Below are 24,931 nucleotides of genomic sequence, written 5' to 3' on the forward strand. Positions count from 1 at the left end.
TCAATGCAATTTATAAATGGCATGCTTTCATATTGCAATTTTTATGAGCAATCAATTGTTCAGCAGATGGATGTGTGGATGGATGGAGATATTTTTAACTTTGAAACTGGCTTTTTTGACAGCACCAACACCTATTCTTTCTTGTTGGTTCTTGCTCACACATTCTCATGGGTACACACAAAATCTGTGGATGCAGGTCAGAGTCCAAACCCCTGCCAAACCGCAGTACGTTTGATGCATGTCTTTTGATTATATTTCCATGTTACAAGTGGCTTTCTCCGACTTCTCTCTTTGTATACTCAGTAGTTGGGGAGCACACAAGTGTCAGTAGCCTTGAGCTACTTTAAAAATAGAATTCACAATGAGGAACACAAAGAGAATGGGTGGGAAAAAATGCATTTCCTTCTCTGAGTGAAAACTGGAATACAAACTTGTGGTCACAGAAGGTGCTTTGGACCATTGAACTGAGAAAGCATCCATACAAACGGCTGCTTGGTAATTTGTCTTTTATTGTTTTAGGAGTGGGTGTGAGAAGACGCATTGAAAAATCACTATGCTCCAAAACATACTGTCAATGAAAACTATGTAATAACTGAGAATCACAAGAAACATCCTCAAATAATTAAGTTATACAGTAAGCTGCATTGCAGCTGCCTATAGATCAATTAAGCACTACAGCCACCTTTTATTCTTAGCCATTTTAAAGCTTATGAAATGTATCGCTAAACGAGATGAAAAAGTAAAGTTTGTGACTGAAACATGTAGTGTATACCAAATGTTTATGGCTGAGCAGTGTGAGTACATCAATTACTGCTTTTAAACCAACCTTTCAACCCTTCTTGGACACCAAGCTCAAATTGCCATTACCTAATTAGCCAAGCTGCCTGGCACTAGCCATGCTGAGAAGACAGTGCATATAATTGCAGTCTTTTTCCACACATACTGTTGAAAGCCTCGTGGGATATGTAACAGCAGGTTTTTGCAAGTGAGTCGGGAAGAGTAGAGGGGCCTTGAAGAAGTACACTTCTACAGATGCCTGCTGGATACTGATTTGCAACTCTAAGTTTGTGTGAAAAACTACAAGTTTTCTTTGTCGATTAAAATACTCTTTAGGAGTGAGGGACAGCGGTGGCACACACTCTGTAGGTCCATGCATGCACACATACATGCCCCCTTTCTCCCTGAGGGGGGGGGTCGCAGAAAGAGAGAGGTGAGGAATGAGAATCACAAACCAGCAACTTCAGCCGGCAACTGGATGGCGGCCATTTGCATATCCTCATGCATCATTCATCAGCATCACTTCACCACAGTGCGAAACATTACATTTACTTTGCAAATGCTAATTTATGTTAAGCAGCGGATTTGAGAAACTTCAGAGTTGAGTAGCATAAAAGACCCCGCGACATTTATTTTCTTTTGTCTGCAGGAGTGTGACAGGATGTGCGCTGGTGTGTGTGTGTGCATACGTGCACATTAGCTGTCGCCCCCCCCTCTGGACCTTGGTTCTGGCTTTATCAGAGGAGGCCGCATGGCAGATATCTCCCTGTCAGGAGTCGGTGTGATTTAAATGACGGGTCAACACATAATTGCAGAGTAACAATCCTCATCAACACCTTCCTCCCGGTGGAAATAATGAAAAGATGACTGAGCTCGGAGACGAAACGTATCTTAAACTCACTTATGACTCTATTGACAGTGTGTTGCCAAAACCAAACACACCATTCAATGCGATAGGGGTCGATACTGCTATATAAAGGGATGCTGCACTCAGAGTTTGAATGCAGTGATTTCACTGTGTGAGGCATTGGTTTCAAATGACAAACATCATTTTACACCATTAAAAGCAAATCACTTGCAATCTGAAATATCTTAAGTCCTTTGTAATGAAAGCACCAGAAATAGCCTCGTGAGACTCATCTCGTTAATGTGCAGTGTTATATTTCCTGCATTCTAATATATTTTTTTACACTTGGCAGCAATTCTGTATGAACAATATCTTTTCAGCAGTGTGAGGACAAAAGGAGAACTTCCACTTCTATTCACAAGCCATTTGCTGTCACTGCTGCTGGCAGTGCAGAAATAACACAGGTGTTGAAGCCAAAACACGACGGCTGTTTATTTGCCGCTTCTTGAGCCGAAGAAATGATACGCGCAGAGGAGCGCTGCAGCCGTCTGTTTTCCTCAACGCTGTCATTCCTCGCTCTATCTCATTTTCCCACTCTCTTCTTCTTCTTCTTCTTCTTCTTCTTCTTCTTCTTCTTCTTCTTCTTCTTCTTCTTCTTCTTCTTCTTCTTCTTCTTCTTCTTCTTCGTCTCCTCACATGCCTTTGTTGTTTTTCGAGGAAGCGTCGGTGTGGTTTCTCTTCGCGTGGCCGCACATTGTTTGGCTCTGAATTGCTGCCGTTGTTTGTCCTGTTCAAGTCCGAGGCTTTTTAAAAGGACATTAATTGTCGATAAAACAGAATAGGGGGGTTAGTGATTGAATTCCCAAGTTGGGTTTGTCTGCTTTCTCCTACACTTGGTTGATAAACAGATCCAGCCTATTGTTGTATGCATTGTTGTAGACTTCTCATTACTGTCTGGATGGATTCAATGGGCTGGTGTTTGCCATGGGAGAAGAGGCTTTGTGTTAAGCAAAGAAAGCAAGGTCAGACATAGACTATCACTGCTTACCCTTGTGTCACTGTTTCGCTCTTTTCCCCTCTCTGTCACCCACACACAAACACACATGTGCATGCAAAGACAAATACACACACATGATGGCATCGTTAGTACAATTCTTCATGTCAGAACCTGAGATGAATTCAGGACTACATTGCATCTCTGCACCTAAGGTTTGAGGTTTGGTTTCGGGGATAAATGTTGTCAGACGGTGTTAGAAGATAGACGTACAGGGATGTGTGTGTATGCATGTGTGTGTGTGTGTGTGTGTGTGTGTGTGTGTGTGTGTGTGTGTGTGTGTGTGTGTGTGCATGTGATTAAAGAGATGTGTAGCCAGTAGGGCAAAGGGTCTACCCTTCTCATGCTACCTTTCTCACTCAACACGACCATGCCTCAGTTTTTTGGGGGTTACTGAAAATAGCACCTACATGATCTATCTCATCTCTATCTCATGATCTATCACCATGATGATGGGGCGGCTGTGGCGTAGTGGAGAGCAAGGTAGTTCTCCATTCAGAGGGTCGGTGGTTCGATACCCGGCTTCAGCAGTCGATGTGTCCTTGGGCAAGACACTTAACCCCAAGTTGCTCCTGAAGGCTTGCCATCGGTGTGGACTGGATGATGAATGTTAGTTAGAGTCTGATGGTGGCACCTTGCATGGTAGCCTGTCATCAGTGTGTGAATGGGTGAATGATATGTAATATACTACTGATTGTAAGTCGCTTTGGATAAAAGCGTCTGCTAAATGACTGTAATGTAATGTAATGTAAATGATCGGCTGTAAATCACTTGCTCAACTTCCCCTAAGGGCTAGAAAAACAATTAAAATCATTCATGTACCTCAACATTTTAATGTTGTTTTTAATATTCCACTAAACAATAAATCATATCAGCAAAAAATGTTTTGGGACAGTTTACATTTACTTAGGAACAGTTACAATTTCTTCTATCTATGCATCTACTGGAGAGTAGTAGATCTCATAGGTTTCAAACAAACACAGGACTTTCAAGGACTTTCAACCAAGAGACGAGCTCATGACGGTTGTCGTAAATGTCACTAAGTAGTTTTGTTGCCTAAACCTATGTTCATGTAGTTATTTTAAGCCCAACCACAAAGTTTTTGCTAAACCTCACTAAGTGATTTTGTTGCCTCAACCTTAGGTTGTGTAATGTCTTCAAGACTAATAGAAAAAATGAATAGAAAAGAAAAATATTGAAAATCTTTGTCCCTGTACACAAAAGCAATAGACACAATTTTGAGACTATTTCAAGAACTGCTGGTAGACAGTCTTGGTAGATGGGAACTGACTACCACATTATTTCACCACTGTCTACTTAAAAGGGCTTGATCAAGGGCACGTAAATAAAAGGTGTCTCCATTCTCTTCCCACGCACATATCTGCTTTCCTCGTGCAGAGATTCAAACCAGAAACCTTGAAATCATGAGGTCCACTTCTCCTTCAGGCTACTTTCTCCCTGAAGGGCTGTGTGACTTGGGGCTCTTGAAAAACTGCTTATGGACTGAGAAAAAAATAACAAAAACTTGCTGAGTTTCTCTGGGAGCTCCAGCGTTCAGCCGGCCCAGCGGTGACTACCCCTAATGAGGCTGGGCCGACACAGGGCAAGCTGCGCACATAATGTTCTGTGCACCATGTGACAGCGGACTGATTTCAGACCAGCTGCTGATGATGCTGATTGTAAACAAACAAGGGAACAGCGACTGTCAGCAGATCTGAGACCCGCTGAGAGACGGATGAGCAGCTGTATTCTCTTGCTATATGGGCTGGTATTCATGTGGTTGTGCACACACACACACACACACACACACACACACACACACACACACACACACACACACACACACACACACACACACACACACACACACACACACACACACACACACACACTCACACAAACGCTCTCGCACACAGCTGGAGACATGGAGCAGGAAGGTTGACCCGGGTTGCTCTGACAAGGACCTGTCACTACCAAACACCTCACTCCCACAATCAGCAGGCTTGTCAGCTACTCTCTGTCACTGACAGCTTGGCACACAATGAAGTGTGTGTGTGTGTGTGTGTGTGTGTGTGTGTGTGTCTGTCTCCTGCCTACTCTTCTCACCCAAACCTACTGTACGGGAGTTACACGACTGAGGCACCTATGTATCTGCACTCTTGCCTCCTCCACTCCCTCCTGAGCGTCAGAGAGATGTGCGTGTGCATCTGTGTGTGGTGTCGTGTTGTGTAGTGCTCTCCAGCTCCATGCCTCTCCCCCAGACAGTGAGATGAGGTGCAGAGAGGACAATTGAAGTGACTGTCATATACTCTGCCGATGGAAGAGATGGGAGGATGATGGAAAGAGGAGACAATGAGAGAGAAAATGAGGAAGAGGAAGACAGAGAGCGACAGCGGAAGATGGATGGACACGGAGTCGCGGAGAGAGGTACAGGGAGAGAGCTTTCTAGACAAGGTGACAGTCCTGGAGAGACTTCCCTGAGCTCGGCCTTGAAGCACGGCCGACAACCGGCCGTGGGCGGCGTAGGAGTTATGTCAAGGGCACTCAGCATCAAACCTCCTAAAGGCTGCCCTGCCAAGCACAGTTATAAAAGGGTTACGACTTCAATATGCAGCCGGATCATACAGTGGAGGAGCATGGGCTGCGGTCCAAATCAATTCCATTGGACAGATGTCTTTGTTGCAATGAAACTGTTGTGGTAGATTCATGGCTTACCATTTACAGTTAGCTGACGCTATTATCCAGAACATCTTACGGGGTTCAATATGTTGCTCAAGGACACAGTAAACGTGACGAAGAGAGGTAATAGGCGTTGAGAACGTTAAACCACCTATATTTTGGTTACACGACACTATTTGCAGCCTTTCTGTCCATTCAGCCGCCAAGGTGCAGCATCGTGAATTCACCTAGTCCTCTTCAAGACTTGAATTGAAATCATCAGCGTCCTACTGCTTTCACTGCACGCTCCACAGATGTCCAGATGTGTGTGTCTTTGCTCGAGCGAATTCCAGGTTCACTGTGGTTGTCCTCCCTGCTCATGCTAAATGACTGACAAACTCTATTACACCAGAGAGGTGAGGGGATCTGAAATGCATAATTGAACATTAATTAAATACTGGAGTTACCATAACTAATGATAAGAATGATTGAACATCTAATGAAACTGGGCATTTGCATACTAAAGCACAGTTCTTTTCTCTCTCTCTCTCTCTCTCTCTCTCTGTCTCCAGCCTGTCTCTCTCTCATCTTTTGCCTTCCCTGAGGATATCATATCTTCCACCAATTCCTCCTCTTACACCGCAGGTAATCAGAGGGCATGTATTTTTCATACCTGTCTGACCACTATTTTGTGGTCTAGGAGGCATGCAATGAAGAATTCCTTGCTTGACCAGCGGCTCCATTTCCCCCCCTCGTTGTGCACAATTGGTGCTGCCGTTCTCCCGACCTCCCACCACCCAGCAGCTCCAGTCTACCACCTTTTTGGGGGGGGGTAGACTGGAGCTTGTCGCGGAGACACTGGGGGATTTGTGCAGGTAGTGTAACACACGTGCATTCCCCCTTACATGCTGTAAACAATTTTCTCATCCTTCTCTTTAATCTCCTTTTCCTTCCTCCCATGCCTCTGAAAACCCCCTCACCTCTGCTCTCCTCCCCATCCCTCCATGCTCTATTGATCATTCGGCTCACAAGTCCGAGCAATTAGCTATACAGTCAATATTCACAGTGGGGCTCACGCAGAAGCTGTACAAAAAAAAAAAAAAATCATGCTAGCTACAGCACTGACCACTGTCTCACAATGCCTCTATGGACATATATCAGATCTTCAAAGTCTCCCTAACTGCCTTCAGTGACTGTGGTCCAAAGAACCCTTTTAATGAGCCAGACATCCACCGAGACAGAGGATGGATGTGTAGGTTTTCTTTGTTCTTGTTTTCATGATTAACTGACTGGAGCTGATATCAGTCGATATTTTTACAAATTCTATGCGAAATGATAGCAAAACACTTATTCTCTTATTACGCTGATGAGGGATTCAGGTAAAAGCCATTAATGCTTATTGATTTATGGAGGAATATGTCATCGTTAGATACAAAGAGATGAGTTAGAGGACTTTTAGGCTCATATGAAACGTAATAATATATTACGTTAAAATATATAATCAAGAACTTTCCTTTAAAACGAGACATATGAGTGTTTTCTGATCTGATGCCCCTATTGGCAAGATGACATCATTTATCGATGACTTCCAAAACCTGTAACAAATGTTAGCAAAATACTGTGGTTAAAGGGGTGAAAGTTATAGACCTAGATTTTAAAACGTTTTCAAATAGTATGCGTTGCGTGGCCGGCAACAGAAGTGGTGTTGTTTCCCAGTCGTTCTGACTACAAAACACGATAGCAACTGGCTAGCAAGAGTTTAAAAGTGGATAAAAAACAGTTTCCAGCATTCAAAATGTCTGGTTTTTAATATATGGTTGTCAGAATCGATATTCCACCTGACCACTATTTTGGACTAAAGTTTTATTTGGAGACAGGATCACAACCATTTAAGAGCAACCGGCGGCGTACCACATTTTTTGGCTGCAGGCGATTAACTGGAGTTTGACTGGAATGAGGACATAATAAAAATGCTCGGGTCTGTAGCGCCCACTTTATATCAGGTAAGGTTATCTATCTACTTCTTTGATTTTACAGAAAAGCTTGGTTTACATTAGTGATTGTATTTACAATGTAGAATAATAATCAAATGCAGCTAAAGTTTGATAAGCTGGCGTTAGATTTGCTGTTTGCATGTCCCTTGCTGTAAACTCGTGGTCATTGTAAGTGAGGGAAACTACAATGCCCTACTAGTGTAAATAAAGTTTTGAAACTAGATTAAAAGGTGTTTTATTTGAGGACGTAGTTTTCTCGTTGGTTGATTATAACCCAAGCCTCATACATCGTTGTCTTGTGTCCTTGTCTTTGACTAGGGAGGATTTCTGATTTCACCACACAAAACTCAGAGTCTATGTCATGGTATTTTCCGTTCTTGTACATGACCACTGACAACGTATTCATAAGCATCCAGTGATTTATCGTAATTTCTCTCTGGTGTACAAACTCGGTTTTCTATTAAGTACATATATCTAAAAGCCATTACTGTATATTCGGATTGTTGATGTCTTCAACCCACTCAGTAATATTTACACGGATCTGGAAGTCGGACACCATTTGTCAAAGTCAACTTGTTAAAGTAAAATTGCGATCTTTTTGTTGATAATTCCCTTGCATAGCTTGACAAGCTGTTGATCTCTGCCATACTTTGTTGCCAGATGACATCATTTATCGATGACTTCAAAACCTGTAACATCATGTATACAAAAACTGTAAAAGGGTCTATTACTTCTTCAAGGTAAGTGTACCTTTAGAGACATAGTTACAGCAATAAAAACATACAGGAGCAACCGGGTCGTTGATTGTTGGTTTGAAGCGGGAAACAAACAACAGCCCCCCGAGTTTAAGTGACCAAACCATCCACCTCGACCTCCTCCCGTTATAGACTTTGCTCTATAATAATGTCATCTCCTGTCATCCTTTACTTCTGTCATATCTGACACTAGCCCTGCGACAGACTGGGCTACCCTGCCTTCGCCCATTGACAGCTGAGATCGGCTCCAGCACCCCTGCGACCCTTAACTGGATAAGCAGGTTATGGAAAATGGATGGATGGATGGATATCTGACACTCCTTCTAGAGGACTTTGTCACTTTCATGTGAACATGGGGCTCTTGCTAAAACGACTAACTCTTTTTGCTTTTCTTAGGTGGACAGTTTCACAAGAAATATGCTGCCACGCCAGATAATTGCAAATTCATTTTGTACACTTAGGGGTGAATTCCAAAAAGGATTGCACAGCCTTTACTGTGCCGCCAAGCCAATAACGTCTGACTGCTCCTGTGCTGTTTGCATATATTTAAATGAAGTAATATGGACACATTTTCGAGCAAAATTTTCCCCTTTTTATTTAAATGGGCCACATTGCAAGAACAGTCAAATATACGCAGATCAGCACTAATAGCCAAACACAGTTACAGTGAAAGCATTAGCGTCTTGAGAGAGTAAATGGTACTTGAACAGTGACAGACTGGTATATTAAATACAAAATTATGGTTTCCCTCTGTCACATTGAAATGACCAGCCTGAAGTTTCGGGCAATGCCTCTGCACCTCTTCGTAGGTCAGAACCTGTAGCTCGGCAGCCAAAATTTTTCCTTTGTTCTCTCAGCCACTGCTCTGCCTACTGTGTTCATAGCACAAAGGCATCATTTTAACTTTGCCACATGGATAATTGCAATGAAACGCAAGAAAAGGGCAAATTGCACACAGTTAAAATCTTAATTTGCGCTGTAATATCAGGAGTGCAGGGACCTTGATATGTGGCAGGCAGCACAATCCATTCTTTGTGTGTGAAAATAAAGGGTTAATGATCCCACTCTGTTCCACGGAGGCTATTATTTGTGATCGAGGTAATTGTTACACTTTCCTTGTTATCTGCTTTGGCAATGTAAGCCTAATAACAAATAAAACCATTTGGGGTGAACCGGTGCATGTACTGCTTTAATGAGCACCTTGTTTGCTCTGCCCGCAGAAGTCCATGTCCTTACTCATAATGAAGTATCTGCTGTCTCATTGTCATCTTTTATCATGCTCAGAGGGCTGTAATATTTACCAAGCCACATTATTACGCATTCCATCTGATGGCTCTCGACACAGCGTGTCCAAAAATCTCTGCATCAGACCCGCTCTGGCAATGTATTACGAGACCTTGGGAAAATTCATTCAATTCAGTCCCACAATCCCTTAATTACAGATGTAGCTCAGTGATGTGCAAGCAATAACCTGCATGACCTCGTGTCCCAATGACACAAACAGTAACTTGGATGGAGTCTAATTATGAATATACACATATATCCCCAGCACTGAAAATGTGCTTTCTGATAATCTTTCAATCCATCCAGCATGCCACTGCTCCATTAAGAAACCCAACACGTCAGTTATAATCTAATTAGCCTCTCGATAACTGAGCAACGGAGGCAACAATAGCAGAGAAATAAGATTGTGCATTGCTGAGAAAGTGCCATTTCAGCTTGGATGGCCCCGTAGAAACAGACGACAGCTGTAATCAATGTGGACACCCTGAGAAACCCTTCTATTAACTATCTCATAAAGAAATCCTGCGATGGAATACCAATTGAGAGTGTTAGCCGAACGCATTTAACTCCAGCTTTGAAGGCATCGTTTGTCACTCAGGTTATATGAATTGCATGGGATTGCTTCAGGCTTTACTTCCGAACCCTTGAGAAAACAAATTTTATAGACACAGATTTTCAACAGATGTATTCAAGAGCTGACTAGTTGCACACTGCAGTTTGATGATTTTCTAAGTTGTTATTGTCAGTGTGGTTACTGAATTTAGTTAATTATAAAATATTTACAGTTTTGTCAGTTTGATTTAAGCAAACTTTCTTGCATGATCCTTTTAATTAAACTGTGGCACCACCTGCGCTGCTGGAGTTATAATATAAATAATATATATATATATATACATGCAAGGGATATTTATATTCTTAACAGGGGACCTGCTATGGAAAGCTATGTTAACATACCCTTTTGGGTGTGATTAAATGTGACTATGTCTGCAACTAATGATTCTTTTACAAATTTGTTTTTTATTGTCTGGTTTATTAAAAATGTCCCACAATGGTGAATAATTCCCAACAGAATTTCCTAGAGCTCATCTTTAAATGAAAACCCCCAACATGTTCCCAGTAATACGGGGCGGCTGTGGCGTAGTGGAGAGCAAGGTAGTTCTCCAATCAGAGGGTCGGTGGTTCGATACCCGGCTTCGGCAGTCGATGTGTCCTTGGGCAAGACACTTAACCCCAAGTTGCTCCTGAAGGCTTGCCATCGGTGTGGACTGGATGTGAATGAATGTTAGTTAGAGTCTGATGGTGGCACCTTGCATGGTAGCCTGTCATCAGTGTGTGAATGGGTGAATGATATGTAATATACTACTGATTGTAAGTCGCTTTGGATAAAAGCGTCTGCTAAATGACTGTAATGTAATGTAATGTAATATTATACAAGACTAAGGAAACCAGAAGTATTCACAGTTGGAAGCAGAACATTTGGATCTTTTTTCCTAAAAAATGTTTTAAAACAATTCATGGATGAACAAAATAATTCCCAATTCATAATGATCAAACTTCTATATTATTATAAAGCCATATTCACTCTATTTTGTCCATGCAAAACTCTTAGGCCTGCTTTTCTTTAATGTTAATGGCCACAAAGGCAAATGGAAGAAAATCACTTCAGAGAAAAAGGGCTTATTTTTAGCAAGAGAACGGCAGCACCAGGATGAGAGGGTGGTAGGAGTTTTTCAAACATGTTTGCAAGCTACAGTACATTATATGCAGCAGGACTTGTTTGTTTATAGCTGTAGTTCTAGTATCCCATGGGGTTTTTCAAAATGTGAAAAGGTGTCAAAATGTCTTCATACTACAAACAGTAAGGCAGAGTTTATTCATATATGAAGGCCATGAAAATTGTTTTCTTTCAATCATTTCTCATTAGAGAAAGAGGTTTTCCAGTTGAAAAGACAAACACTGTATTGTACCTCTGACAGACCAACATCCCTGGGTGGCTGTTATTAATCTGGAGGCCTGTTGTCATGTGGCCGTTGTTTTAAAGATATTCTGTATGAGTGTGTCTGTATCTGTTGGTGCTCTGTCACTGCTATCTTACACACAATGTGTTCACTTGAGGGAGCGAGTACCATTGAAGTTTCACACTTTTGTGCACAAAGTCATCAATCTGGAGATGAATATGCATGTGGTCACGCAAGGATGAGCTTCAGCCAGATTTTGGCAATCCAATATATGACTCATACTTAAGTCGTAGTCTTGTCACATACTAGATTAATGAGCTTCTTATTAATGACAATTAAGACAAAATTGGTAAGGCATTGAGAACATTCTTGATGGATTATGTTTTTTATAACCTTACCTAATGAATGGGCACCGGCCAGCTTCAGGACTAGTGTGACGCTGAACAAACCGACTGTCTCAGTTCAGTGTAATTAGCCATTAGCGCTAGCCTTGACCTTATGACACTGCTGTGCTAGATGCTTGGATGATCTGAATGAGTGGATGCTTGCTGCATGCTTTTTGATTTTAATAATCAAGTGTCTCTTTCCATTTAAGTGGCAAAAGGTTAACCTGGCCCGCCGGAGGATTTCTTTCACTGAACCATCTGTGAAGCCGTCATTAGAAACTGTTTGGTAAAGGGCTGGCAACTTCAAAAAATACTTGGGAGGATATTTGATGAACCATCTGCCGATCAAATGAGGAGTCGGGAGAAGGGCGAAAACATTGTTTGCATCAAGAAAAGCTTTCAGTGCTGTTCATTGCTCTTCTTTCAACAAATAAATGTTTATGCTAATGACATTTTTTTTATCTTGGGACGTAGCGAGAATCTGGTTTATGTGCAAGGTAAGCAAATGGTAGCCTTAGCTTGCATTATTAGTCAAAAGATGCAATATTGATACTAATTATTGGTCAACTTATTGTATTTCAGCTGTTTGTTCATGTACTGAGAAAATTCCATTCTTCAGCTGCGGCTTATCATATGAAAGCCCACTTTGCCTTTTGCTGGCCTAACCGTACTAAGTTACTGCATACTCTTGAATGTTGTTACATATTTATCTGCAGGTTTTTGCTTCTTCATTGTAAAATTAGTATCATGCTTTAAAGTAATCACAATTAAGCTCATTTCCAGTTCCTATTGTTAGTCATTTTGAACCTCTGTGGACTCTTCATCTTGATCCCCACACTGTAGAAGGACTGGATTTGGACTGGCATTTTGTGACTCATGGACATCTGTGGTCCCAGCAATATGTTAAGAGCCTCGCTAGCTGAGCGAAGCAGCGTTACCGCTCAGGCAGGCGAAGGCGTGAAGCAGTGAGACCACAGGTTGCCAGACATCATTATCTCTCTCAGCAGTCCCCCCACATGCTCTGAAACTGGGCTGGGCTCATGGATTCTGGAGGGGAAAGACACCCGCACAACAACAACAGAAACAACAACAGCCGCAGTGTTTGCAAATGAAGTGGGACCCCCATCTCTGGAGCCACTTTGTAGACTTTCAAAATCCAATCCTGCCAGGAGCTGACATGATTTTCCTTCTGTCACACTGTTTCCACATTCACACTGTGTTCTGCCCACTACTTAAACAAAAGACAGAAAAAGAGAAAAATGAAAAGAAAAGCTAACTTATTGAAGGAATTGTACATAAATTGCGAGAGGTGCAGTAAGTAGGGCCTAGCCAATTGCATTTTCTATTGGATATTGCTTTTTCCTTCACTCTATATCCACGTCTCCATCCATATTCTTGGAACAAAAGCTGTTAAAACCTGCAAAGGGGCTTTTCCTACAGTCAGCCATCTGAACCTGGAGGGTTCAAAATTCAGTTTCACAGGAAGAAAATGAAAAGGAGCTTTTTAGTTTTCATTACAGCACAGTTAAGCATCCAGTTGGATCCATATGGCTCGCAGGGTTAAGTTGAATAGATCGCTCTCCTTTAATGCAAACAGACAAAGGGAGCAAATACACCCATCCAAGTTGTTCAGCTTTCAGGTGGAAGAGACATATTTGATTGAACATGTCTCGAGCACTGAAATACTGATGCAGTAATGGATAAAGACATACAAATAGAATGGCTTTCAATCTGCACAAAGCTGTTATCAAACTGAGATGTTGTCAACTGGAGCATCTCCACCCATCATTCTATAAGCTTATCAGCAGTATGGGACATTATATACTTTGTCTTAAATTCGATAAAAAGCCAAAGCAGCAGTATCGCCGCTATCTGAATGCACACATATGGAGAGATATATATATGTACAAACAGCAACATGGCTATCATACATGAAAACCTATTACATAAGAGACCCACCCCATGGAGAGATAAACCCACCCTAGTTATTTCAATGTATCTGAAACTGTAAATATTAGTATTTTTTACAGCATTTAAAAATATGAGGATGTGGGCAGGTTCTGCTTATGTCATTTGTACTCCTCATTACTATGCTCTCAAAAAAGAAAACTATCAATTCTGTATCTATGTACTTAAATTAATAAAAAACATAATGCATGTTTTTAGGAAAAAAAGTGGAAAGATAAAACTACTTTATACAAGTACAGAATTGCATTGGGCTATATTATCTTATTATCATATCCTCTGTCCATGATTTGTCTTTAAAAACTGGAGGTTCGGTATATATTGGGTAGAGGTTGGACATGTCTATGATAATGAAAAAGAAACCCGTCGGCACACGGATAAAAAAATGAGGTCAAGATGAAGTGTTGTTTGAAGTGTGTAAAAAAAAATTGAGAAAGCTATTGACAACAATCTGAAAAAGACTGCACTTTTGAGATGCCCTCTCACTTCAGCTTGTCAGTTTTTGTCTACTGTCAAGTCGAACATAATATCAGACCAAGAGGTAAAAATGATGTCAGTCAATCCTGCTTTGGGTCACAAATGAGGTGAAGGCTGATGAAATGTTATTGAAATCATGGAAATACATGCTGCTTTGGCTGCTGGCACTTTCCTGTTTTCCCCTTGATATTTGTGAAAAAGTTGGAATCTGATGATAATGATCCAAGATCTAAAACTTTAAAAGGTGTTTAATGTTTTATTTTCATCCTCAGTGGACATTGGATAGCCTTCCATCACTGCAAAGAGCGGCTGCCACTGTGAGAAAAACATGGTGTGACATTTGTGGTAAATTATAACAAATATTATCGCAAATAATCCTGATTGTATCAAGCTCCCAGGAAAAGTGCCAGGCTTCACAGCAAATTTGAAATAGTAGCCATAAAGTGGAATTACAATTTTACGGGTAAGTCACATGATGCCATGGTGACAAAAAATACTTTTTCCTATAGAGATATCTGTTTATTCAGTGGATCAGTTTTGTTTTAGAAAAATCAGCCTCACAGTTTGAAACACGTGAATAGCTCGAATTGAAATTATTAGGCCATAAAAGTTGTAAAATGCACGTTCATGCGAATGAGCCCGAGAACAAGGCTGGACCGAGGGAAGGGAGGTGGGGTTAAGGGAAAACGCTAGCATACTTTCTCCATGGGGCCCGTGGATGCAGAAGATGGCCTGAAGATCCGGGTATTTTTATCCGAGTTCTCTACTGGGATGTTAAAGTTGTTTTGCTTCATGCGCAACTGAGTACCTTTCATATGAATGAACAGGGCGCCGCCTCCAGTTTTCTTTATACATCCATGGCTTGTGTCTTTTTTGAATAATGTATTCTGTAACTCTTACATGTAGCATGCGCCACAGCTGATTTAGTTTGATTTAGATTGTCTTAATAAAAACAATCTTGCAGTTAGATGATGAAATAAATCCGTCACCTACTGGCCTAGGGATCTAGAGTGACACAGATGATAATGAGTACTGATTAGATGGTTCTTACCTGAGGGGTTGAGCAGCCGCCAGGTGATTACAGGGTCCGGCCTGCCACTGGCCAAACAACTGAGCGTCACGTTGCTGCCCTCGTTCACTGTGATGTCTTCTGACACCTTGTAGATGTTGGCTGGAACTGGAGACACAAGAGAAAAATGACGACAAGGTTGAAATAGAGTATGAAGTGTTTTTCATCTCACACAGATCACGATCCGGAGCTGACTGGGATGACTCAACTACGGACATTTTTGCTATTTTATTTGCATATTTTAAAAAGCAAAATAGTTTTTATTCAACTCTTTCTGTAAAACACACTTGAACTCAACAAAATTACTGAGACTTTGCCATTAAAAAACCCCCCAAAAAACTAGTAGTCTATCAAGCCAGATGCTTTGCTCCCATAACATCCATTTCCATCTCTTCACAGAAACTATTGGCTATGAACAGAGCTTAGATACGAACACAAGCTGACCTTGATTCTCCCGGTGAATGGAGGAGTTTAGAAAAGCTTTGGAGAACCTTTTTTTCATACTGCTATAGCCCTCAGAGGTACTTACGGAAAACTTTTTCAACCCAGGATCCAAATAAGCAATTTAATCTCCAGCCCTGGGACCTGAGCTCATGAAAACAGATTGCTTCCCCCGTCACACGGGGAACCACAAGACACTTGGCTCGGATTCTGATTTCTGACACATACCTTCAGAAAAGCAGACTTTTATACACAAATCAAAACTTAGAGGTGAAATGAAGAACCTTTTATGTGTGTGTATGTGACACAGATGTTCAAAATAACGCAGCGCTATTTCATCTCGACGCAGTGTTAAATGATCACCATCTACTCCGAGCTCCCACTGCTCTCACTCCCACACAAACAAACTGAAACCTAGAGAGAGGGAGGGAGAAACCATAACTCTGGTAGGAACAACTCTGGGCGAATTAAGAAGGTACATTCTGTTTTAAAGCGAGTCAGCAGCAAAGATGCAATCAATCATGGAGGATGCAGAGGGCATACATCACTGTTTGCACAAACTGTGGGTGAAGTGGTTGGGATAAGGTATCAGATATGAGGCTGGAAATACAAATAATGATCAATGACTCTGGAATATGATGAATGGTGGAGCATGCATAATGTGGGCAAATGAAGAACAGTAACTTTCTTTCCTCTAAACTTGTGATAAGTGGACTTATTATTCTAATTTCTGGTATGCATGCATCTGTGTTTGTCAGCTCTGTATCCTACAGAGTGGACACACATTACGCCGTGTCATCTCTCTTCTTTTAACCCTATCATTCCAAGTGAAACACCTACCTTTATTTCATTTATAACTAAGGTACTGCCCACTTAAACGTGTTTGACCTGGGATTGGAGTTACACTTTAAATTGGGCATACGCTTGAACCCATTGGTGTATCTCTGTGTCAATCAACATATCACTAGCTCTGTTCCTTATAAACAAAATAAGTAATCTGGTTTCACTGCAACCCATCCTTGCATGTGGTTATTGGCACACCAAGCAACATGCAGCAAGTTTGGTTGTGCCTCACTGTCCTAAATTGGGGAAAGAAGCTAAAGGTCCACTATTGCTTTTGTAATAGTTGCATGTGAAATGTATTAGTTATGATGCTTTGTAAATATCCCCTATTAATGTAAGAAAAGATAGAACCACATTTGACTGGAGTGAAAGGGGGCAACAGTTACTTTAGTGTAAAGGTTAATTGATACAGTTTTATACATTATTTTCCAGCCCCAGTAATCCAGCTCTTCACTGTTCTGTTCAAAGATATCAGTCGGAGACATTAACGTCATGGAACTGATCATTTAGTTAATAGAGAGAATATTGGATTTGGCACTGTTTCCTTGAGCAGACTCCAAGAAGCCAAGCTGTTCCCCATAATAAACACACATGAACATGAAATTCTTGTTAAATCAACAACACCAAAAATATAGCAAATGAGTGGGAGGCCGGGGTGGTAATGGGAATCGTGGCACCAAACAGCGTTGGTTTTATCTGACTAATTGTGAGAAGTGTTACTTGTTGTTATAATGGCTTTGCACCTGCATGAATTTTATTGGAGGTTACTAGTCAGCAAAGCCAAACATCTGATAAATGAGACAGGAAAAGTCTGCATGGACATTTTTCATCAGATATCTTGAATGCAACCGTTTTCCCTGAAAAAAGTGTCTTTATTTCTAATAGCTATGGTTATCCTGAAAGAAATGACAACAATATGTGCAAAAAGGTGCAAAGAGTTGGTTTTCAGGAGTCCTCTGTCTAAGACCATGGGATGCTTGAGCCTGTGAAACATGGTGCTGTGTGCATATTACAAGTCAAACATTCTTACACTTTCGATCTCTCGTTTCTGGTCTTCTTTCAAGGGCAACTACTGCTCAGCCGATGCAGCTAGACCTATGATCGACTCTCCACCTGAATTCATCGGCTGTGTCAGCTTGTGATTCATAATCAATTCAGAAATAATCTGCAGAAATCCTTGTGCATCATTTTGAAAAGAAGTCGAAAAAAGCTTTCTTTCTTGCATTCTTTTCTGTTCATGCAATGTGACCCTCCCTCTGTCCTGCACTAACCCAGAGGGTAATAATGCTCTTCTGTTGCAAACAATAAAGATTCTTCAAATTCTATAATATTTCTAAGGTCAAGGGGAAAAGAAAAAGTGTTGTCAAAATGTCAATAAACACAAAAAACACACATATTCTTGTGAGAAGTTGGTATTAGATTTGCATATATAAGAAGGAAAAAGCTGCACCTTTTTTATTAACCTTCATGTTTGTGCAGCTCAACTGCTTCTTTACCTTGTAAAGTTTTGGGATTCTCTTTATATTACAATGTTATTAATACATTACTTAAAGGACATTTGTAATTCATGGGGGCTTTTCACCACTACATTTTAATATTATATTTGGCTTTCATGTTTGTCCACCTGATTTGAATGTAATAGATAATTTAGAGGCCTTTCTTAAAAATGTAAAACATCAAACAACTCCTCTCCAGCACGCCATACTTTATTCAATGATTGTTGTTGGCACTCTCGCCTTCATCATGGTGGCGCCTAAGGCTTCTCCAAGTGTCATTCCGTTGAAGTGTGAATTTAGGAAATATGTATGTGCCAAAATGTGAATTTTTTAGCAAAGCGATTTCATCAGAGTTTGTGGCTTTGACCTGTACATGCATGGCAGCGCATTAAAGCTTAATTGGCATGATTAAAATAACTACACTCTCTCCACATTGGTTTCACATTGATTTATCCATCCAAATCGTTTACCCATAAAAAGCAGGGTTGGGAAGTAAACCATTAAAGGTTACCTGCTTAAAAGCAGCACAATCAGCAGCACAATCACTTGCCAAAAAAGTGCTGGCGTGAAGAGTAACAGACTCTGCCAGCTCTCAACAACTGTTGTCAATTTGTCCATAAACAGGGCACTAAAACCCCAACTGCTCCAATAAAGTTACTCAGTGGCCCTACAATAAACAATGCACTAGTCTTATTCCTGCTGTGGGTGTTATCGGTGCCAGCAGGACTTCTTCTTGCAGTGAGGCATGTTTACAGTTTTGTACCTTTAACTTTGGTACCTATATGAAGCTGCCTTAAAGACTTATTTCGACTTACTCCAATAAAAACAACGTTATGTTTTGCCTAGCTGAATGTGAAACTTACAATAAAATATATAGAACATTTATACTGAAAGCATTTAGGAGTTCCTAAGTTGTAAACATATTTGTGAGAGCAGCATGATGTGGGGATTCATATGCTATCTAAATCTGATGGAGGTTGTGATGCTGAATTGAAATAAAGCCGCCCCGTTCCTCCGTATCGACCGTGCTTCTAAGAAACTATATTTCAGTGTTCTCTTTCTGATTGTTTCTCCAGCAAGGTTATTATTGAAGCTTTGTCTCCGTACAGCATCACTTATAGCCTCCCTCCGACTAACATCTCTCTATCTCTATCTCTATCTCACACACACACACACACACACACACACACACACACACACACACACACACACACACACACACACACACACACACACACACACACACACACACACACACTGAGCATCTCCGAGTAAACCATCTCTCTAATACCAAGTGACAAGACTTTCATGATCGTGCCAAACAGCCTTTTAAATGAAGTCATACAGAGGTATTGCTGTCGTCAAATGACCAAGCCAAAATGAAGATGGGGTCGCGGGGCGGATGGGTGGAGGAGGGACTCCATAGATGTGACAAAGAATACAATTCGCTATTTCTTTTCACCTCAAAAACAACCAAAGCGGGGAAGGGTGGGGAAGTTGATTGGCTGAGTAGGATGTGTGACTGGAGAATTAATCCTCGCCAAGCGTAGATAAAAACGGTTCGGGTAAAAAACAACTGCTCATACTCTGATAACCCTGCCACCTTTATAAATGGGAGGGAAGGGAAGATGGGGAGAGAAGCTGAAGAGGGGAGGAGATGAAGAAAGGAAGACAAAAGTGAAGGAGAGAAGTGCAATATATCTTATAGTGGCATATAGAGCCCGGTGGCCAGCTGACAGCAATGAAGGGGGAGGAGGGAGAAAGAAAAGAGTGAATTGTGATCTTAGTCATAGGTCAGCCTTCAAGGAACAATGTTGGAAAGGGCATCTATTTGAAAAGCACTTTATCTCTGCAACAATGGCTGAATTCCATGGAGATACACTGCACTTTCTACTGATGTTTTTCCAATGGCTGGGTTTTTGTGAATTATGGTATAGAAAAAAGGCGTGGGCTAAAAACACTAACATTTAAGATCACAGTCCGTAAAAAAACAAAGGCGCACACTCACTTTCATATGCTCTCTCAGACCTCTACACACAGAAATTGTATTCTAATATATTTAGTTTTGACATTTCTCGCATGCACTTCCCAAAATTGAATTAATTTCCATTCATAGTCAAATATAATCAGCCACAGTATACAGGAGCATCTTTTTTTCTGTTCAGGTTTGGCAGATTTCAGCCCCCATCCACTCACAAAAAAAACCCCTCATATCCTCTCTGGCTAATGATCTCTTATTTGTTTTTTGCTTTTTGCAATTTCTCAAAAATATTAAATCTCTGATGGAAAATGTTATAAATACACCGACCTTGCTTTCAACTCTAATTTCATACTTCAAAGACGGAAAGAAATAGAGAACGAAAGACACAGAGTGAGAAGGAGCAGAGAAGGCAAGAGTAATTAAGGAGGACTGTGTTTGTGTTTGCAGGTTTGTGGATTAACTGTGCGCTCGCATGGAGAAGGGAGAGAGAGAGAGAGAGAGAGAGAGAGAGAGAGAGAGAGAGAGAGAGAGACAGAGAGAGAGAGCCGCAGGCACTTCCTTAGTCCATGTGACAAGTCATTCACCGCAGGGAGAACTGGAAGGAACCTTTGCATGATTAATCACTCACTCTCTCCATTCATTACTGGTTATGTTCGAAAGCAGCTATTATTGTAACTGTTGCCGATAGCCTATTCTAATCTAGACAATATTGTGAATAGGTTTCTATTGCATGGAACCTCCCAAATGAATGGGTTTGTATTGGGGCTGCAATTAAGGGCTAAAAACATGACAAGACTGACGATTATGATGAAAGTACTCCACGTATGTGTTTTAGGCAGTTATTAACCATTCAACCCAAATGCTTTGAGCGCAGCTGCCCTGCATCATTACATTTTTAGAATAGGAGGATGTGTCCTGTAACCTTCAGGTTGCTGCAGAGATCCTTTAATTTGGGATGAGAGGCTTTCAAAATCAGTTGTTCATGACAGGTAATTGCTAAAATCATTCTTTTAGCAAAGAGCAGAGAGTTTATCAGTCATTCTTGCTATAATTACACTGAAATTATATATATATCTGCAATTATGTGTATTTTTTCAATGTATTCAGTTTGTCCAACAAAAGGGATGCAGACAATCCAGCTGAGAATCCCTCCTGGAATACACTGAACCTTATACTACCAATGAATGTTAATACAAACACAGGAAGTAGTTCCCTATATATAATGATGCAGAAAGCAAGGGTGTAGAGGTTGGGGTGGTGAATGGGTGTGTAGCACATTCAATTTAAATGCAGATCAGAGTTCTCCAAACATCACCAACCTATATTTAACATCTACATTAACATAACTGCAATCTTTCCCTCTAACCACGTGTTGTAGTGGCCTGACCCTTAAACCTTATGCAACAGTCTCTAACCTTAACAATACTGTAGCTGCCATGCACAGATGTAGCAGAAAGCAAACGTTTCATTTGGCATGGAACGTGACAGAATGCAGTCCGGGGTTCTGCCGAATCATCCAAAACTGGTGTGTTCATGTCTTGAAAAATGAAATCACCCAATATGAACCAGACAGTTGCTATAAATCATGCATGCATATACATGGCTGTCTGCCATGAACAATGTTAAATCCCACCTACTCCACATCTGCTTCTGCACAAGCATGCTAATTTACAACAACAAAAAAATGCCCCAATTTCAGCATATTGTAAACGGTATGCTTATATGCTAATAGCAGCCTAAATGTGGGACTTGAGTTGCTGTTGGAAAATGGAGCAATTAGGAAAGAGACAACCTTCAAGGACAAAGAGGTTGAGCTAAGTTGAGTTAAATGTGATTAGGCAAAACAAAGATGTTTAATTTGGCACTTTCATAACTGTCTTGTCCAATTTAACAAAAGGCACAGCACAGCGAGGGTAATAAATACACATGGACACGGTAAAGTGGAAAGGTATCATCGCTGATTGACAGAGAGTGCAACTCTGTCAACCATAGAAGAGACTGAAACAACACTCGCAAAAGAACAGGAAAATTGCTGGCCACGTTTACACCAAGCTGACTGATAAACTGCACTTTAAGAGCAGAAAACAACTGTTCACTAAACCAGAGCCCTTCATCTCTATTCAGGATCAGAACAGTTTTTCACTCTCTCTCTCTCTCTCTCTCTCTCCCACTGTGCATTCCTCCTTCACTGTTCTCACTTTCTTATAATCGCAGGTTGTATTCTCCGATGTATCAAAAATGCGCCAATATATTTGCTTGGTCCATCTCAGATGCATGCATACTGAGCATGAAATTAGCTTTTGAGAGCAGAAGCAGGGAAGGCAGCAGGTAATACATGAGGCAACGTCGCCCACCTGGACTCTGTCAGATTGCTTTATATTCAAGTTAACCTGTTTATTATAATTCAGGGATTAATGCGCCAAACACAATTTCATAAACAACTCGACAGCTTTGGGCTTTGACTGTGAAAGTCACTCCCTCACCTCACCCACAGGTTATTGGTTAAAACAACAATATATATGACAAACACATAAGAAGCAGTGTTAAAACACAAGAACTTTTAGGAGTTAAAGAGAGAAAATGTTTTACAAGCAAAGCAAAAGGACATTAAAGTATTGTGCAGCAATACATCATTCATACTGTTATCGGTATTGTGTATACCACTTTACATGTTTTGTAGTTTTTTTCCCCTCGGGCTCATTTTGTTCCAGCCTACATTTACCCCCTGTTGGCTCTCAATGTGACATTCGGAGGAGTGATGTAGCGGTTAGTGATGTAGCGGTTAGTGATGCAGCGGTGAGTGGAGAAGAGGCGGGCGATTATGCTCAGCAAATTTAAAACCATTACTAGATAATCAGGAAAAAAGAAGTTGCGGCTCCTTTGCTTTTAGTGCTTGGAAGCTTTGCAGCCCACAACCTCCCCAAAAAAATCACAATATGAGCAGCCTGTTAGCCACCAGGGTGGCCTCTGTCACAACTCAGAGATTGAACAAGGTAGCCCAAAGCAGGAAGTGTGCTGTGCTTTAATGCTGGTGTGAGTTTGGGTTCCAACTTGTGTGTGCCAGATTTTCGCCTTTTTCCTTTTTCCTTCATCACCGCTTTGGCACCTTGACCTTACAGAAACTTAAGGAGCAACAATCAGGAAATCTTGACCAGAGTATTATCAATCTTCCTCTCTGGATTTGGCCATTTAAAGTCAAAGGAAGAGAAGCACACACACCCACTCTTACATGGAAGTCTTTGATAAATATATATAATATATATATATATATATATATATACCCTCACACATCTTATGATTTACTGAAAGACTTTTGAAAGAGGTAAAAAAAGAAAAAGAAAAGAGGAGCTACGAAAGGAGCAACATTTAATCGCTGTGCCACATCTCCAAATGTCTGCAATGTGTTCGTGTTGATAAAGAATATCTCTTTAGATTAACACTAAGCCTTTTGGCTGGGCCGTGTGTTGTAGTCTTATGACTGAATCATACACTCACATACCTTTATGCATACGCAAGTAAATCCGCTAAAAACCCATTTTGTTTTCTGTAGCTGAGACAGAACGTCCCCACAATCGTGACTCATTGTTAATATGCAACATTAACTCTTCTTATTATTCATGTTGACATTGTTACTTGATGCAATGACAGGATTTGAGAGAGACAATTGCATTGCATGAGCTGCACGAACACACTTGTACACACGCTTTGCTTATTATACCAGGTCACCACATGCAAAATGTAAAAGAGAACCTTTCTCATTTGATCTGAGACCTCAGGGTGTGTTTCCTGCAGCGACACACACATACACTAATTCCTTTTTGTCTGGCACTGCAAAATATAAAGGAAAGAGAATGCTTAGGCCTGAGAAGTGGGCTGACGCTGCTGTTCCGGCTAGTGGAGAAGAAGCTCAAGTGGCCTGGAAATGCCAGTGGGGCCCTTTCCTCCCCCTACGCACTCTTAGCTGTTCCGAAAAACCGGAGGAGAAGGCAGATGAGAGAGGTGATGACAGAGAAGAAGACGCCACCTCCTCCCTATCCCAATCGTAGCCGTCAGCAGCGGCAGCGCTTTAAAAAACCCGAGACGCCTGTGAAACTTTCAAAGGAAGTACCAAATATGAGACAGATGCAATGGCCTGCTGGAGGCGCAGGTGGAAGCGAGGGAGGGGGAGGAAAAAAAAACGGAGCCTTTTCTGTGTATTTCCGAAGGAGGATTTTCTGCATTTCAGACCTGTTCCTGATATGCAGACCTCGCTCTACCGAGGTGATTAATTAAGGAGATGTTTTTTTTTTTTCAGTCCGTCTTAAGAGGTGTTTCTCCAATAAGGGTCCCAAAAGGGCAGCATGTTGTAAATAACACAAGTTTAATTTAATTGGTGGGAAAACAACAGAGTTAAAGTATAAAGGTATACCTGCAGTTTTTTGCTAAGAAGCTCAACACAGGCAGCCAGGGAGGGTCAAATAGGAGAAAATGCTATACAGATGGTATTTTCTTTTTCATAAAACCAACTAATGGCAGTTCTTTTGAGAAATGTGAGGGTTTCCATATAAGCTGTAATTCTTATCTCGGCCTAACGGAGGCACCTCCGTAAATCCCTTGCGTCCTCGTGAGAAATAGCTTTGTACTTTAAGCCTGGAATGCACAAAGTTTTGAGGACTTGCCAAAAAGGCAAAAAGCAGATTTTGCATCCAACCGATGATTTAGAGGCTTACGATATCAAAGCGCTCATGATAATGAGAAAAACAAAGATGGCCAGACAAACTAAATCCAAGGTTATAGAACCTCGGCTGCAATGGTTGCCATGGCACCATTTCTTCAACTGTTTAATATCAATCCCTGCCCTTTGATTCTCCACTTTCAAACACTATCCCTCTTTGTGGCACTTTGTCCAGAGAAGGGTTATTAAAGATCACAAGCCCTCCTACAACCCATGCAGCTCATTTTAGATG

The 24,931-nt window shown here is 41.1% G+C and overlaps 1 protein-coding gene across 2 annotated transcripts in view; it reads right to left on the reverse strand.

Moving 5' to 3' along the window:
• Positions 1 to 24,931, reverse strand: part of lsamp (limbic system associated membrane protein) — a 182,037-nt gene that overhangs the window by 18,969 nt on the left and 138,137 nt on the right. For both annotated transcript variants that reach the window (XM_054608685.1, XM_054608608.1), the window contains exon 4: positions 15,207 to 15,332. In XM_054608685.1, the coding sequence (XP_054464660.1) occupies positions 15,207 to 15,332 (126 nt within the window). The remainder of the gene's footprint in view (positions 1 to 15,206; positions 15,333 to 24,931) is intronic.

Source organism: Anoplopoma fimbria, chromosome 1 (assembly GCF_027596085.1).
Source record: "Anoplopoma fimbria isolate UVic2021 breed Golden Eagle Sablefish chromosome 1, Afim_UVic_2022, whole genome shotgun sequence".
In the NCBI taxonomy this organism is placed as follows: Eukaryota; Metazoa; Chordata; class Actinopteri; order Perciformes; family Anoplopomatidae; genus Anoplopoma; species Anoplopoma fimbria.